Source organism: Stigmatopora nigra, chromosome 7, assembly GCF_051989575.1.
Source record: "Stigmatopora nigra isolate UIUO_SnigA chromosome 7, RoL_Snig_1.1, whole genome shotgun sequence".
In the NCBI taxonomy this organism is placed as follows: Eukaryota; Metazoa; Chordata; class Actinopteri; order Syngnathiformes; family Syngnathidae; genus Stigmatopora; species Stigmatopora nigra.
In genome coordinates this window covers 858,242-874,961 of record NC_135514.1, presented here as the reverse complement: position 1 = coordinate 874,961, position 16,720 = coordinate 858,242, and the positions used below count along the sequence as shown (strand labels likewise).

Sequence of the window (16,720 nt, the reverse complement as noted above, 5' to 3'; positions counted from 1 at the left end):
GGATAAAGGTTGCATTCAAAAAAAGGCCATTTTTAAAAAGTAACCATGTGCATTTGCTGTGGTTTTATACAATACTTTTGTCGCACCAGCAGTCCTTGTCTTTTTTTTCCCTCTGCAACCTTCACTCTCACACGCTGTTCAACACTTTCTTTTGTCGGCTTGCATGGCAAAAGTCGGCCTTCTCAACTGGTCATGGATTTACTATTTTTTTTCAACCTAACCTCCTGTGCTTTGCCTTTGGACACCTGCATAATGACAATGACCTCCAGCAATTTTTAAAAATTAGAAAATGTTGAATATTTAAGCATTTGGTCTTCATTATCAATGTGAAAAGCTGGTAAAATGGAAACCATATTTATATTTAACAAAAAGAATGTTTAAAGAAATACTGAAATTTAATGTCACTTTAACCATAAACCACGACTTCTTTTAATTCGTTAGTCATGTCTTAACGAGACAATGACCTACTTTGGCAAAAGGGATGATATTGCTTCAGCGAAAGATTTGTTCTTTTCTCCACCCGCTTTTGTGGTACAGTTTTTCAATACCTCAGGTGGAATGAATCGTTGCGCAACGCAATGACTCAGGCTTATGCTTGAATTGTGATTTATTTCACATTCTGACAGCATTAGTCAGCTTTTCAATTGCATAACATAATTTGGAGCGAGTGGTTGGCACATTGGCCTCATAGCTCTAGGGTCCTGTGTTCAAATCCAGGTCACGACCCACCTGTGTGAAGTTTGCATGTTTTTTTCCGGGCCTGCGTGGGTTTCCTCCGGGTACTCCGGTTTCCTCCCACATTCCAAAAAACATGCATGGTAGGCTGATTGGACACTCTAAATTCCTTGGTGAAGGTTAGCCATAAAATGGCAAACAAGCAATATTTTTCTCCATTACTTCAAAGCTGTAATCACATACACATCTATAGTCCAGTGGGTTGCATCCAGAGATGGCGGCTATTTGCAGAATAAGACAATACAACACAAGTGCTACAATCACATCTCATCTTTGTTTTCCCCAAAGCAAGCTTACTGCAGTGTACCGGCCCGGATAACACAATGAGTGGAGCAGCCACAAATACACAAAGCACATTTACCGAAGAAAGATAAGTCACACCAGTGCACTGGATGAAACTCATCTCGTGGACGCAGCTCAGCAGCGAGACAATAGGGCTTGGATGCACAGTAGTGAAACTCACAACTTGATGAGGTTAGATGACATGTAAGCCAAGAAAGGGAGAGAGAGAGAGAAACCAAGTGTGCGTGTGTGTGTGTGTGTGTGTGTGTGTGTATTTGTACGAAAGGAGTCTGTGAGGAGGACAGGGAGTAAAGTGGTAATTACCTCACTGTAGGTATCTTGATTATAGTTCATCCAGGTTCTCTGTGTTAATAATTTGCCAGGGGAATACAGAGATTTGCACACACAGTCACAGAGCTGTGATGCAATAGTAGAAAAAGCCTCATTTACATGCACACCCACGTTTTGGAGAAGGAGGAGCAAGCAGGAAGACCCTTGGGAAAAGGGAAATATACAGTGGATGGGAAGTCATTTTAAGGCTACATATTCCCGGTCAAATGTCAGGTTTTGTGATCTTAAAAATAATGAGACCTATAAACATAATAATGATCAACATTTCAAAATAATATAGTCTATATCTGTCGGAAATATGATAAACTTGGCTTCAACAAGGGGGGAATTTGAGAATTAAACAGGAGGCTGGGGGAAAAGAAGGTGTTACCAAAAGAACAGTATCTAAACAGTAGTAAACCACGGCGAAAATACACAAAACACCGTAAAGGGAGGCTGTGCAGTTTTATTTTTCTAAAACTATTTTTTATCAACTTTTTATTTCAACTACACAACACACAATTTAATAAATATTAAAAGATTATATAAATTAATTGGTCGATTGAAATGATACCGAACACAGGATTTGGTAGGAAAAAAAATCTTATCTATCTATCTTTAACAATAACAATCCTCCTTTTATTACAATCACCACATATGTCAACAAATTTAGCAAGGTGTTTAAATTTGGGCTAGATAAGCTACAATGAATCCTCCTGATAGATTTTTGTAATAATTTGTACCCTCTTGCAGTTTGCTAAGAGCACCAAAATGCCAAGAAGTGTCACACACTGACATCAATTCAAACACTTTAGTTTGAATCGCTAAATCCCTCAATACGATAAAATACTATTAATCACAATTGATCACTTTGCAGGTGTAACTGATGTATTTAAATCTATATGAAGAAAATGTCAACCATCTCCTCTGATAATAGCTGGCAGAAGCACAGCCCATTTTTGCGCCTGCGTGGAGGAATCAGATGTGATTTAGATTAGTATTTAATGCGGCACACTCACACAGGAAGTGAAATGATGCATGCATTTACACATTAAATTAGACAGTGAAAGGCTAATGAGGTGTGCTTTCAATAAAGAAACAGGAACAGCCTCCTTTACTATGCGGCGGATAGGCCCAAAGTTTGTTGTTAAGAGAGGAGACAAGGGAGGGGAAAATGAGGCTGTGCAGGATCCTTCAGAAGAGATGATAAAACACTTTTGTCTCCAATTAAGAAGCTGCTGATCCAAAGCTAAGGCCAGGACAGGAGGGGATTTGAAGACAAGTAGCAGTTCAGACGACACGAGGGTTAGTCAGGAGGACACAAATTTGTTCATTACCTTGTTTGAACCAACAAATGCTGTGAGGCGCTTCAATAACACAATGCTTATAATTTTATATTAACATTTAACTGCTCCGGGAAGTCCGAAAATAATCTCTCTTCTAATAAAGGAACAATCAGCGTGAGGGGAAAAGGCAGCTATAAAATCGACAACGCTCGTAAACCTCGTTCATTAAACCGTAAAAAAGAAAGAGGCTGACGGTGAGTCTCGGTCTTTCTAAGCTCCAATTTTTCAATCAGGAGGGGGGCTGGAAGCTGCATCACTTTAGCGTCTCCGCCTGGCTGCCCGTGCTTCATTAAAACCATAAATCCAGACAGTGACGGAGAGGTGACGGCCAAAGTCTTCCATCACGTGTTTAAAGAGACTGCAGTGGCTCTTGAGCTGCAATATTGCATTCTAAAGCTTCTTTTTTTAATTGTTGCTTCAAGACAGAGGTATTACACTTCACAGAATGCATAGACTGCACTAAAATGCTCTCACTGGTCAAATAATTACTTTTCGTGAACTCCTTCTACTCTGCAACTTTTAAACTTGAAATCATTTGTTTATTAATAAAGCAGGACTATACGTATAAACAAACAAGGGCTATTCTAATTAAAAGTATGATATTGCCATAGCGGACTCCAATGGAAGTGACTAATTTAGATACTAAAAAAAAACAAGTCATGGCAAGTACGGCACCATATTGCAATTATAAGAATGAGAATGATTATTTCATCAATCATTTTGTTAATACTTTGTTTATTGATATAGATAATCTATAATGCTTATAAAGCGTAATATATGGGTGTGTGTATGTTAAGATTATTTCGCTAGGTTTGTGCAAACCGTGCAATGTAGAGAGTTGAATTTTTTTATGGTGGCCAGAAACGAATGTCGCATCCTAATAGACGAGTGTTTGAATTTCTTCACCTTCGCTAAGTGTGTAAACTCAATCTTTTATTTGTTAAACAACCACTTTTCAAGAGAACATTTTTTAAGAGTGCATCAATTATATTTTGGGTCTAAACAAGCAGGGGAAACCCACCTGCTTCTTATGATTAAATGCCATAAATAAATAAGAGATGGTTGAAGAAACAAAATGAATAAAACAAGAACATTACGGTTAGGGCCCTCAATGATGCTGAAAAGTTGATCATTTGTTTTTAAATTCCATTTCATTTAACACTATGCCTGCCATTGACAATTTATTTAAACAGGGAGGTCTGGCTGTCAATGCTCATGCTTCATTGCAATTGATGGAAAAACCATTTTGAGTGGGAGGGTTGACAGCAATTATTTGCTGCTAGTTTCTCTATGTCAAAATGGATTAGCACCATTACTGGCAGCCAATGAATTAAATGAGTTCCTTATAGAGGAAAACACATAATATATTGATGATGAGTATGAAAATAGGAAAGGATATTTGATTGTTGAAAATTCTGTGCAAACTGTTAAAAGAATTGCTGATTCAATGAAACCGACTGACTTTTTATCCATTTCAACTAGCAATGCACTACAAATCAGTGATTTAGTACCAGACATTGGGTTTTTTTAAGTACAGATCTTTAATGGCCTGATCTTGAAACAGTAATATGAAACACATTTAATAAAATTAATTAATGAATTCATTTTTAAATTTCATCTAAATGACTGCTTGTGACTACTACCGGTATATGAACCATAAAATGTTCCAATAAGGTGAGGCTAGATAATTAGCTTTCCTTTAAATGAGAGCTGTGCAAGAAAACAAAACAAAAAAATGTTACCCGAATATCTTGTTGGCAAAATGTCCCTCAATTCCCAGAGTGCCTTGCCTGAACATGCTATATGACCTCTGATAGATAATTCCTCAGATAAAGGGGAAAAAAAGTGAAGTTGCTTCAAACTGTTGGTTAAAATAACTGTAAATTTCACATGAAAAATAAAGATGGTTTACACATCTATGCTTGCGATAAAAAACTTTCCTCTTCTCAGCGGAAATATAACACTGAGAAGTAGTTTATTGTTTCATTTTGTAACAAAAATCTTGAAATACAGAATGTAAATGTCCTTACTTTAAAATGCAACACTACTGTTTGACATAGCGGTATTAAAAATTGTGGCTGGAGGGTCAAGTTATATGGAACCTTACTGAGGTGTTGGTGCTTGTTGCAAATTAATTCATCACAATAAAAAATGCCTCTCGCCATAGTGTACTTGAACTACTGAATTACTGATTTTTTTGCTAATCAAATATACCCTGTAGAGAAAATGATCGGCTCCAGTGGGTTTGGTTAGTGACCTAATGTCCCCGCTGTGGTTCCCTGAACCTGCTGATGAGAACCCGGACTCCTCCTCGGGGGGCCTCAGAACAACTGGCTCTTGGCTGGCAGTTTATTGAAAATAGGAAATGGGAAAATGATTGAAGCTCAACTAATCACAGCTCATACATCCATCAGTAGCCAGGAGGGAGCTGTGAAGGATGAAAATAGGCGTATAGATGGTGGGTGAAGAGGGTTGAGGGGGGTGTAAATAGGACAGTAATGAAGAGTGAAGAGAGGAAGACGAGAAGGATGGTGAACCCTGCTTTTAACTCTGGGAGCAAAGGAGAGAGCAGCACGATTGGGAATGTGCAACAAGCACGACGGAGGTTGTTGGCCTGATGCATGATGGCGATGATGGCACCGTGTTTGTGTGGGCTTTGCTTGCCAAAAAACTGTGGCCATTCATGTCAGAATCACAGGGGTACAGAGAGGTCCTTAAGCCTCACAATGCCAAAGCTCCACCAATTACACTAAACTCAACTGCAATGGCAGTAAACAATTCAAAAACCCTGAAGGTTGTGGACTTTCAACCAAAACATCATGTGAGGCTTCAACACAGTGCGCCACTTTCTTTTCTTCCTTGGCTGGATTGAGAAAGTGTGGATTTTAAATGTCATGACAGAATGGGTACCAGTGATAATCATAGAACCAGAACAACAACTTTTGACAAATGTGCATATCCGGTGTTTTTGTGATGGTATAAAAAAAGAAGAGAAAATATTTCACAAACATTGTCCACTTTAACTTTTGCCTCACAGTTGGTTTTTTGAAAGATTTCTTACATGTCAGAGTTAAACTTCAGGCTGTATAATGTGAGATCTGGCTTCACTATGTCAACATATTCAAAATTGATTCACAATCATGACAAAAGGGAATTTGCAAACACATATCTATGAATAAATAAATTTTAAAAAGGGTTCAGCTAGCTGAGTAGGCTTTCCCTGACTTTTTTCTTTCCAGTCATTATTTTTTAACACAACACAAAGTGATATTTAAAAGTTTCTCTAATGAAGCTGGGATTTATATGACTGAAAACTGTTAAAATTTTACTTTGCAAAATGTATGTGCATTGAATAATTTGATCTTTCTATGATAACAGACTATTTCTCTTTATTTTCTGGTCCAAGCTAAAAAAAAAATCACAAAAAAACAGTTTCCAAAGCACATTGTGAACCCTGCAAACATTAAAGACCAGCTTTGCATCCACTTGCACATGCACACAGATTAATAAACCTCAATTATGTTTGTGAAAATCAGACAAAAGCCACAGAATTCTGTAAAAATCCATCATTGCAGTCATGGTAAAATTAAAAAAAATAGTAGAACACAGGTGAGTCAGAAGTTTCCCGATTTCTTTTTTTCTGACTCATTTCACAATTATTAAGTTGTTGAGCAACAATGGAAGTTGGATCTAGCGAAAAAGTCAGATATTTGCCCCTTAAAGGCAAGATCGCCAGCGTTTTTCTCTAAAATAAGACTTTATTTACCTGGTGTTAGTGGAGTTCCAGTAAACTGCATGCCGTTTGCTCACCACAGCTGAGATGATGTTTAAAAGTAAAAAAGTGCTTTTCCAAGCAGGAAAGGTGGCTGGCGTCCAAATAAGGGAGCCCATCACGCACTTTGAGTGTAAATAAAACGAAACAATGATCACTAAACAGGAGACTTAACTTGAAAAGCTAGTTGCGCGTCATTCTACGCCAGGTGACTGAAAGGAGTCACCAAATGCTAGGAAATTATGCGCCTTCAAAGTGAGGACCTTTGGAAAATGTATCAAAAATCTTCATTTTTTTGGCCGATTTGATTTCCTGTCATGGTGAAAAAAATAAATTAAATAAAAGATCAGGAATGTTGATATGGGATAGAAGGAGCTTTGGCTCAAAAGTGGTCGCAGGGGCGAGGAGTGGGTGGAGCCGTCAAGGTTGGGTGGGCGGGGCTGAACAAACTTTTGGCCAATCACGAGTCAAAGGTGTGGTCAGTTCAGAGAGTCCATAACTAGTAACGTGCGCCGACTGGTGTTGCAGTTTGTTGACAGCACAATGTTGATGCCGCTCCCCCTTTTCTACCTGTAAAAATAATAAATAAAGGTTGCTTCAAATGTACAAATTCATTTCATAAGATTTGCAATCATGTAGCTCATGTCAAATGCTTTCATTTGATTGAAATTAATACCGTTTCAAATACAAAGTAACTTTATATAACAAGCTTTTCAATGTTTTTTTCCATTCATTTTCTGAACCGCTATATCCTCACAAGGGCCTAAGGGGGGCTGGAGCCAATCCCAGCAACTACAGGCACGAGGCAGAAGAACATTTTCAATCATCAGAGTTAGTATATCATTTTAAGTAAAACATGTTCAATTAAATTTAGACATTACTAAAAGTCCAATGAATCTGTTAGTGACAAAACCTTAAAAATAAATAAATAATCAGTCACCTAGTGCTATAATGGTTCACTCACCTTACTTTGGTGCAGGCAGCGTGGAATCAATTTCCACTCGGTGGTAGTGTGATTATGATTACGATTATGGTGTTGAAAATGAATGAAGAATGAGCAAGCAAAACAAATAGATATTTCTTCAAATTTTAAAATGAGTTTTTATGGTCTGGTTGTCTTCTCGATCTTTGTTTCTCAATTCTCAAAGGTCTTGGTCTCATCTTGGTCACAATAATTTCTGGTCTCAAAAAAAGAAGTGTATATTGTGTTCTTGAATGCAATAATGCCCAGGGAAAAAAAGGTACATAAGGGAGGACAGAAGAGAAAATGGTATGGCAGGGTTAGTGGGAAACTCACTATGATAAACCACCTGTAAGAATTGATAAGTTGACATTGTATTATCCGTTGTGTCATTTTTAGGTCTGGTACAGGCAACAAGTCCGAAAGTGTCTAAGGGAATTAAGTATTGAGTATAAACCTGCACTTACGTATATGGATGTTATGCTTACTGTGTAAGAAAATGCTGTCACTGGACATGTGCAAGGAGAGCAAAACTGATGCGTTGGGCCTAAACTAGCTGAAGTGGCAACAGTTTGACGAGATGCCATGTTCCCACCGAGGGAGGCATCCTGACCAACCCCCACGAGTAGAACAGTGAGACTTTATGCACCATTAGCACAGCCAATTTAAGATGTATAAATTGTGTTGAGACCTAATGGAATACATTTATAGGAAAGAATAATGCTTGAAAGTGAGTGGATGTACTACAATTGAAACAAATGTATGAATATAATCAACTTTAGATGATGAACTGGGACATAAATAATGTACATTTAGTAAAATTGCAGTTCAATGTGAAGAGAAAGGTAATAGTGTACAAAGTATCTTTTGACTGGTGAACCTTCACCCCAAAATTGTATTTCTTTTAGCACACCGGCCTAAACGCTCTGGGGTCCTGGGTACAAATCCACCTGTGTGGAGTTTGCATATTCTCCTCTGGCCTGTGTGGGTTTTCTCCGGGTACCCCAGTTTCTTCCTACATTCCAAAGACACGCATGGTACGCTGATTGGACACTAGATATGGGTGTGGGAGTGAATGACCCTGCATGACCCTAGTGAGGATAAAGCGGTTCAGAAAATGAAAGTTTTTTAAGTGATTGGAATTCAGAAAATAACTTCAGTGATTTGAAAATTCTTCTTTAGTAATTCATTTTATGATGACTCGATCAGTGTCAGTAATGATAAGGTACAAAGTATCGGATCAATACCAAAATGTAGCAGAACGGAACACTAATGGCCTCTTACATTTCCTCCTTTGTTTTACCTACATATTTACAGGCAGCACCTGGTTTGTTGTGTTATTGGCTTAGTTAGTCATTGAAGCAAAACACTTCCCTTTTAAAAGAACACCTGCTCTATAACTCAGAAGCAGGAGACCTTCTGCCCATGGGCATTTTACAGCCCACAAGAGTAATTTCTTGGTCCTCTATATGTAATTCGAAAATCAAATAAAACCTCAGAGGAACAGCTGTAGAAAACCCCATAAACATGCTTATATGGCTCTCTGGGGATTCTATAACATACGTGGTGACCAGTGATTGGAAAATGTCTCCCCAAACTTTTATACTCTCAAACTAAATACACCTAGATTAGTATATGACCCTTTTAGATACCGACTGCACAAGCTGGTCAAACACTATTGAGCCAGACCAATCCTTTTTTATCCGTTATCTGCATCACCCTCATTTGTTGTATGTGTATATGTATATGTGAGATAGGTATTAAACCCTTGCTTGTCATGCACCCCATGGGAGCGTGTTGGGACAGTAATCACTGCACCTCCGTTTGTGAAAGCCACCGGTGGTCCTCTCTAATTATTGGATTCTCCCACTGTGTGTGTGTCTTTTACAGCAGCACTATCCCTCATCCAAGTTACATTGGTCGCATTTTATTAGCAGCTCCCTCCTCCTCCTCCTGTTGCTTTATCTTGTGTGTCCATGTTTGTGTATGTGGACTCATTAGCTCACTTCCTGGACATCATTAATTTCCCATGATGCTTTTCTGGTCCACTGTGGCTAATTTGTCCCCACTGGTGAGCACGTGCTCCCTCAGCAAACATGGAGAACACCATAGTGGAGGAAAAGGCTCCTCCAGGGGTATTTCTCTACTGTGACTGATCTGTCGGACCACATTGCTGCGACGAATTTTGGGGGTATGCCAAGTGTTAGTATTTGCAGTACTGCATTACATTACTTTTAATTGCACTTGTTCACACAGGTTAATGCTGGTCTGCCTATTCTTCAAGATAATTATCTATTGAAAAAAAATTAAATATTAATATGCTTGGTGCAAAGGCCTGGTTTTATGTTCTTTTTGATGCCCTGACTAATTTGGCACTGTGCGCATTTAACTAGGCAGGAATACTTAAAAGTGTTCAGAAAATTAAAAAGCTTCCCTCCAACCATTTTTAATTTGTTTCCCACTGACTTTAGGCTATTGATGTTGTACACCTTGAACTGGTAAATTGAAGCGGGGCATAGCTGAATTCAACTGAAGTGGATCATTGTGAGATTACAGTTGCCAAATTATCATTGGAGTACACTAAGGAACATTTACTGGTCCTGTGCAGTGAAAAAAAAGACCCTATGTTGGAGTTTGAAATATTACTAAGAGAATAGTGTGGTTCAGTATATTATTTAATCCAAAAAATAAATTTAAATATGGGCATTGCCAAAAATAGAGACAGTAGATGATTGATTATAAAGGAGGCTTTTTAGATTTGGGTTGGTAATGATTAAATGCCCATTTGCTGACTGCACTTTGGGCAATAAAGGCTGCACTTTGCGTTCTTAGCAGCGGTAAATTACAAATATAATGTGGTAGTTAAAAATTGTATATCAAAAATGACTCAGAAATACATTAATAAACTTGAAGATGTATCAGCCGGTTTTCAAATACTTTTCCCAAATATTCCCATTAAAAAACATCTTCTTAAATGTCGTAGAAGCAATGTTATGTTCTTCATATGAATGTTTATTCAAGTGTTCAGTTATGGTGCATAGCAGAAGTTGTGTTTTTTTTATTTCTTTATTCTTCTGCTCAATTTGATTTTCCCATTCAGGCTACCGAAACCACTTCCAAGGGATGTGTTTTTTTTTTCATCCTTTAATCCTGTCCATCCATCATCCATCCTGATTTTGGCTTACATCGATCTTCTGAATGGTCAAATATGTTTTCCATCATTTACTGGCGATGAATCATTGAGCATGCACGTTCTGTCTGACTGACTCATTAGGAAGGAAACTTTTATGATTGATTTTTTTTTTCTTTCTAACTGCCGTTGCTGCCCTGGGTTTTCACTGTTGTGTTATATGTTCAAGGGTGTCCTCTGTGGCTTTCTGACATTTCGGCTCTGTGGCGTGCATTTTTACGACACAGCAGGTCGGGATTCTTAACTAAAAGACTACATTATTTATTATGTTAGACAGTAACAGTATGAGTCTTGTCAAGTTATGTCATCCAAATTGCTGGAGGTAGACAGCATACATATTTTCTTGATGATATTTTGAGATTATTTTTAGTTACCATAGATTGAAGTCTAATAAACATGAAAACGTACCATATGGAAAAAATGTTGGAAAGCTTAACCGAATTTTGAATAAACTATAAAAGAATCTCCAATTCAAAAATATGCTGTGATCCCTTTTACATCCACTTATCATATGAAAGATTCTGGTTTAATTGATCCATACATTATTATATTAGTATAGTAGATACAAAATATAGTCGACAAGTACAATATAGTATATTTTCATTCACTTATCTTCAATAGGGATGCATGGGTTGCTGGGCAAAAGACAGACTACACCCTAGACTGGTCGCCAGTCAGTCATAGGGTACAAGTACAGTATAGTATTTTTTCATGTATCCAAGAAAGCCATTGGATTTGAATAACTATACCAAAATGTCTCACATTAAAGCCCCATTTATGGCCAAAAAGGATTTTCAATTGATTACATTCAAACTATTCAGCATGATATTTCTGTTACTATGGTGCTGGCTAGATTTTCTTCAGTGTTAACATTTGATTGCTCCACTGGCATCTTCCAAGTTGATTACTTAGGTTTGTGATCCATGTGTGGATTGTTTTAGACGTCCTGCCCTCTGCTTGCACTCTGAGGCATGTTCACAAGATGAAGCAAACCCTTTTCTTGTTTTATTTCTTCCATCTTGATGACAACTCGTAGCTGGATTCCCTCTACCCCAATACTCTTGTATAGCTGGATCAGTTGATTCTTCATGCTCCTATCTCCACCTACACTACCTCCTGACACAATTTTAAATACATGGGACACAAATCCACAAATCATGTGATATTTGGCCTCTTTCTATCGTGATAGGCCATATCTATGCATGTTTTGCATTACACAGTCTTTTAGCTCCCTTCTTACTTTTCTTTTTGTCCTACTAAATTTCTTTTGATACAATAGTCCTTTATTTGGTGTCCTATGTGGATCATTTGTTTGACTTCTTTTTTTTTTTTTTTTTGCCACTCACCCCGTGTCGATCTCATTCTCCCTCTTGCCCGTAATTACACCTCTAGACTCAAGCACCGGTGGTAAATGCTTCTCCATTTTTTTTCTCTCCATCACTCTCCCTCAATTTCAATCGTTCCCCTTCTTCCTCACAGGGTAAATTACATCTAGGTTGCCATGGCGATGTGTTTATTCAATGCTCGTTTTCTTGCACTTTCCTGTCCTCCCTCTATGGAACCCCCCGCTTGCTATTTCTTCTTGTATATTTTGCCTCCTCCTTATTTTTGTATTTATGCCATCCATCACAACTTTTCTTTTAATCTATTTAAAAGCCCAGACAAGTGAGCTTGTCAATACGCTGCCCTTTTGTTGAGATGTGCTACATGTAAGTGGATCAAGCAAATCAGGCGTCTTATCGATAGCCTGTGCTCTCCATTACAATTGACTGCATAAGTAGCCCCAGCTGAATTCGAAGGAGCAATGCTATCCTGATGAGAGCAACTTTTTTTTGCATTTATTTATTTATTTATTTTATTCTCCAGTGCTGATTAGTGGCTATTGTGCTTTTCTATTCTTCTTCTTTGATTAGCCAACAGGAAAAACATGGAAAAACATTTGGGCAAAACCTTTTAATACTTCATTAATTCATTTTTATCTGTACACTGTGACTAACAAATATTTACATTCATACCTAAGGACTATTACTATTATTTAAAGTTTTTAAATAGGTAGAAGAAAAAAAACTGTCGAATAATTCCTGCAAGAAACCATATGATCAGAATAAAGGTTCAAAAGATGGTGGGTTGTGCTACTCTTGGCTAAAACAAGTTGCTCTATTTACTTCCATTAAATTCACCTCTGCCATTTCCTTTGAACGTGGGTCTTTCACTTATTGGATGGAGAGCTCTTCACCTGAATATCGACCGGACCATTGTTACTGCACTTAGCCACTGAAGCAACAGACAACATAAGTAGGCAACCTCATCAAATGAGCACTTCATAAGTGTAGATGACCTAGTAAGTCTAACCCTGGTCGTCATGTACACCACAGATATCAAAGTAGCGGCCCGGGGGGCAAATCTGGCCCGCCACATCGTTTTGTGTGGCCCGAGAAAGTAAATCACGAGTCCCGACTTTCTCTTTTAGGATCAAATTCAAAATAAAGAATATAGATGTGTATAATATTGCCTGATTTTCCCTTTTTTTAAATCAATAATTGCAATTTTTTAATCCAAGTTCAAAAAGCATTTTATCTAAAATCAAATATCTTAAAAGATTTCTGTTTTCAACTTTACTATTGAACATAACTTTAAAAAGACGTTTTCCCCTACTAAGAAAAAAAAGCTCTCAAACATTTTTCTAGAGCTATAAAAAAACTGAAGATGTATGGTTTTTGATTCAGTTCTTTTAATCCGATTAAAAATATATATTATTTCTAAAATGGTCCGGCCCACATGAAATCGAGTTGACGTTAATATGGCCCGCAAACCAACCCGAGTTTGACACCCTTGATGTACACTATCTATCACCCCACCGTAGTAAAGTCCAAACCATTGGAATGATTTAAAAACTGTAATGATGATGGTAATAGAACTACTTAATACTTAAAATAATGAGACCTCTGAGTTCCATTATCCTGCCAAATTTTCACGATTAATGAGTTATTCCAATGTGGACACGAAGGACATTATATACTCTAGTGCTCTGATAACTAAAATTTAATGGATACCAACTTTTAATTGGGGTACACAAAACAAATTTCAGTCAGTCAAAAGTGTGACCTTTGATATATTATTCAGCTTTATTTATATCCCACTGGTAATCAAATTACACCAATATTTCCCCTGTAGGTATATGTAGTTGAAAAAATGTTGTTGCACTTGCTTCTGTTTCTTGTTGCAAAATATGAAGAGCGAAATGGTTGTGGTAAATAGAGATCAAACCACAACCTTTAATGACTCAACACTGGCAGCATTCCATGGCCAGTGCCTCATTCATCTATAAGTGTCCATCTGGGACAGAGATGAGGACAACAGGGAAGGGAGAGGATAAATTGTTGAGGTGTTCAGGGTGGGGTGTTTAGAATGACTTTGCACAGCGAGGACGGAGAAGGGGAAACAAAGCACACCGAGAACACAGAGGGTTCCAGACAAGATGCTGTTCATGAATGGAGGGAGGTGAAGGATATACAGTGACCCCAAGAGTCATTTACAAATATTATATGTGAGAGATGTGTAAGGTTATACACAGGTTGTTTTAAACAGCTAAAATATTTCCTGTCTTGGGTGTCGTCTACCTTTCGTCAACTGGGATAATCTTCTGTACTCTTACAGGGTTTTAAATGATGAATGAATGAATGAATGAATGAGATATTTTTTAAACCTACCCCAGTTAGTGTCTGAAATCAAACTGGTACATGTTCAATTACATTAAAAAAATGTGTGGCTTTCTACCAATAATCCAACTGTATGATTTCACTTTACAGACATTTTTTTTGCTTAGTTAAGCGGTCAAAGACAACAATAAATAGATTCTGAAAACTAATTAACCCCCTTTTTTTACAAGGCAGCAATAATATCAACTCCCACATATTGATAGTTGTGTGATTTGAATTATTAATCACAAGTTATGTTCTCATGGCTGGAGGAGGATGTGGACTTCCAGACTGTTATTTGACTGCTTTGCTTTCCCCTCATCAGGGGCCGGGCTAAACGTGATATCTTCTAATGATTGCCCTCGCCGTCTTTCAGTAAATGAGCGAAAGTGATCCAGCTCTCTAATGACCAGCGTGAATAATTGCCGTCTAAATAAAGGCTTTGTTTGGTGTTTAAAAAAAGTCTCCTGCTGTGTCCCTCGCTCTCTTTGCTCTGGCCCTCTTCTATTTTACACACTTTGGGTTCCCTTTGTTGCTTTCACACAATTTTTTTGGCTTATTATCATACGGAGACCATCTAATGTCCTCTCTGAACTTCATATTAAACAAGTGTAGTAATTAGATTTTCAACATGCATTCATTTTCTATATTTAAAAGTAGCTTGAACTGTATTACCTTGTTCAAAAGGCACAGCAGGAGTTTTTCATAACATTTTACCCGGTGCATGTTTTGGATTTAATTGAGTTGATTGAGAGTAAAAATGCTTGCAGTTAAAGCCAGGTCTGTTGAAGTCTTTCAATTTGTCAAGATAAAAGGAAAACCTTTAGTTTGGCATCATGCTTAAAATGAACTCAAAGTATTATATTCATTGATTCATTAATTTTCCAACCCACTTATTGTCATACGCCGGGGTTTTGGAGCTCATCGCAGCAAACTTTGGTCATTTTGGGTGGCGACTACCCTCAATTGGGTTGCCAGCCAATCACAGTCAATGTGTAATACTAGTTAGAAAAGCCAAAAGACTGGCATAAAAATCATCTCTTTGTGTGTGAGGACCTTTTTTTATCTACTACTGAAGTAATGGTTTTTTCTACACTAAGGATGGAGGACAGTCAGTTTTACAAAATTTTGCCGAGAAATGATTATCCATTGTCATCGTCAGTCAGTCAGAAGTAGTTGGCTTTTATTTTTTGTATTTATTTTTAAAATCCTGTCATTGTTTACATCCATTACTTCTGTTGAATGGATACATGGATTTTTCCTCACCACAGATCAGAGTAGAACTCAAAGTGACATCCATTTGGGCTCCAACATTTTGCGGATGAAAGAGCTGCACAATTCCAGGGAGATAAAACAAAGACACAACAGAGAAATATATTGTCAATTTGATCCATTCATTCGTTTTAGACTAACTCTTCTTATTCCTTCCAGAACATTTTTCCTTTTTTTGCACTTCAGTTCTTGAAATTCCAAAATGTAATTAATCTAATACACACAATAAATGTCATGGGATGCTTTTCTGTATAGCCTGTTGCATCAGTAGAGATGTAACAAAAACATGACTTGGCCTTTATCATTAGCCCTCACGTTACATAGTCGAGCGCAGTTGGGAATCTCAGGAAGAGATGATGGAAGCAGGCTGACCTCCAACCAGGCGGAAAATGAGTGTTGCTGGCGTTGATGCTGCAAGACAAACATTCTGTTGCGAAACTGTTGTTAGTTCTCCTGATTTAATCGCTTAAACTAAACCAGAAACACCCACAGTTGACAAATAATGAGTCAGTTGATAAGACTATAACTGCGCCGTGTGCGGGTCAATACAAAGGCAAAGATTTTTCTGCTAACAAGAACTGCAAACAAATTCACACTGACTATGTTGCATGATAATATAATTTAACATTATAGACAGTTTTGTAGTGGTCTTTGCAAAGCTGAAACATTTAGTACCATTTTATGTACAGCTTATTCTCACACGGGTCGCAGGGAGTGCTGGAGCCTTCTTTTTTTTAAAATATGGTGTCATATGCTTTGCATATTTCGTAAATGTTACTTTTCACATAAAGTTGTACTTTTCAGATTCTTTGACGGTAGTACACTTTATTCTACATTGCTTAATTGCTTTTTTATTTTATGTTACTTCCCTTCTCACATATATTTCTACCCAAGATTCTGGTAAACTGTGGGACATACCCTACCGCTTGGTTACAATCTACAAAACAGGTCCTCAATTAACCCCAAATAGATATTCTTTTTGCTACAGCTTTGTCTGAAGACCACATATTTTCAATTCATGCAAACATTTTGTTGTTGCTAGAGGCCCCGATGTAGCAAACTTGTCCATTTTCTCCATTCAAAGAACTCATTGATTTTTCCTCTGACGAAAATGAAAAATAACACAGCCTCCTT

At 37.6% G+C, this 16,720-nt stretch overlaps 1 protein-coding gene across 1 annotated transcript in view; it reads right to left on the bottom strand.

The window, feature by feature from the left end:
• The window catches only part of efna4 (ephrin A4), a 35,897-nt gene extending 29,052 nt beyond the window's left edge, over window positions 1-6,845 (bottom strand). The window contains exon 1 of the mRNA XM_077721534.1: window positions 6,460-6,845. Within this exon, the coding sequence (XP_077577660.1) occupies window positions 6,460-6,584 (125 nt within the window). The 5' untranslated portion in view covers window positions 6,585-6,845. The remainder of the gene's footprint in view (window positions 1-6,459) is intronic.
• Window positions 6,846-16,720: the final 9,875 nt, after the last annotated feature.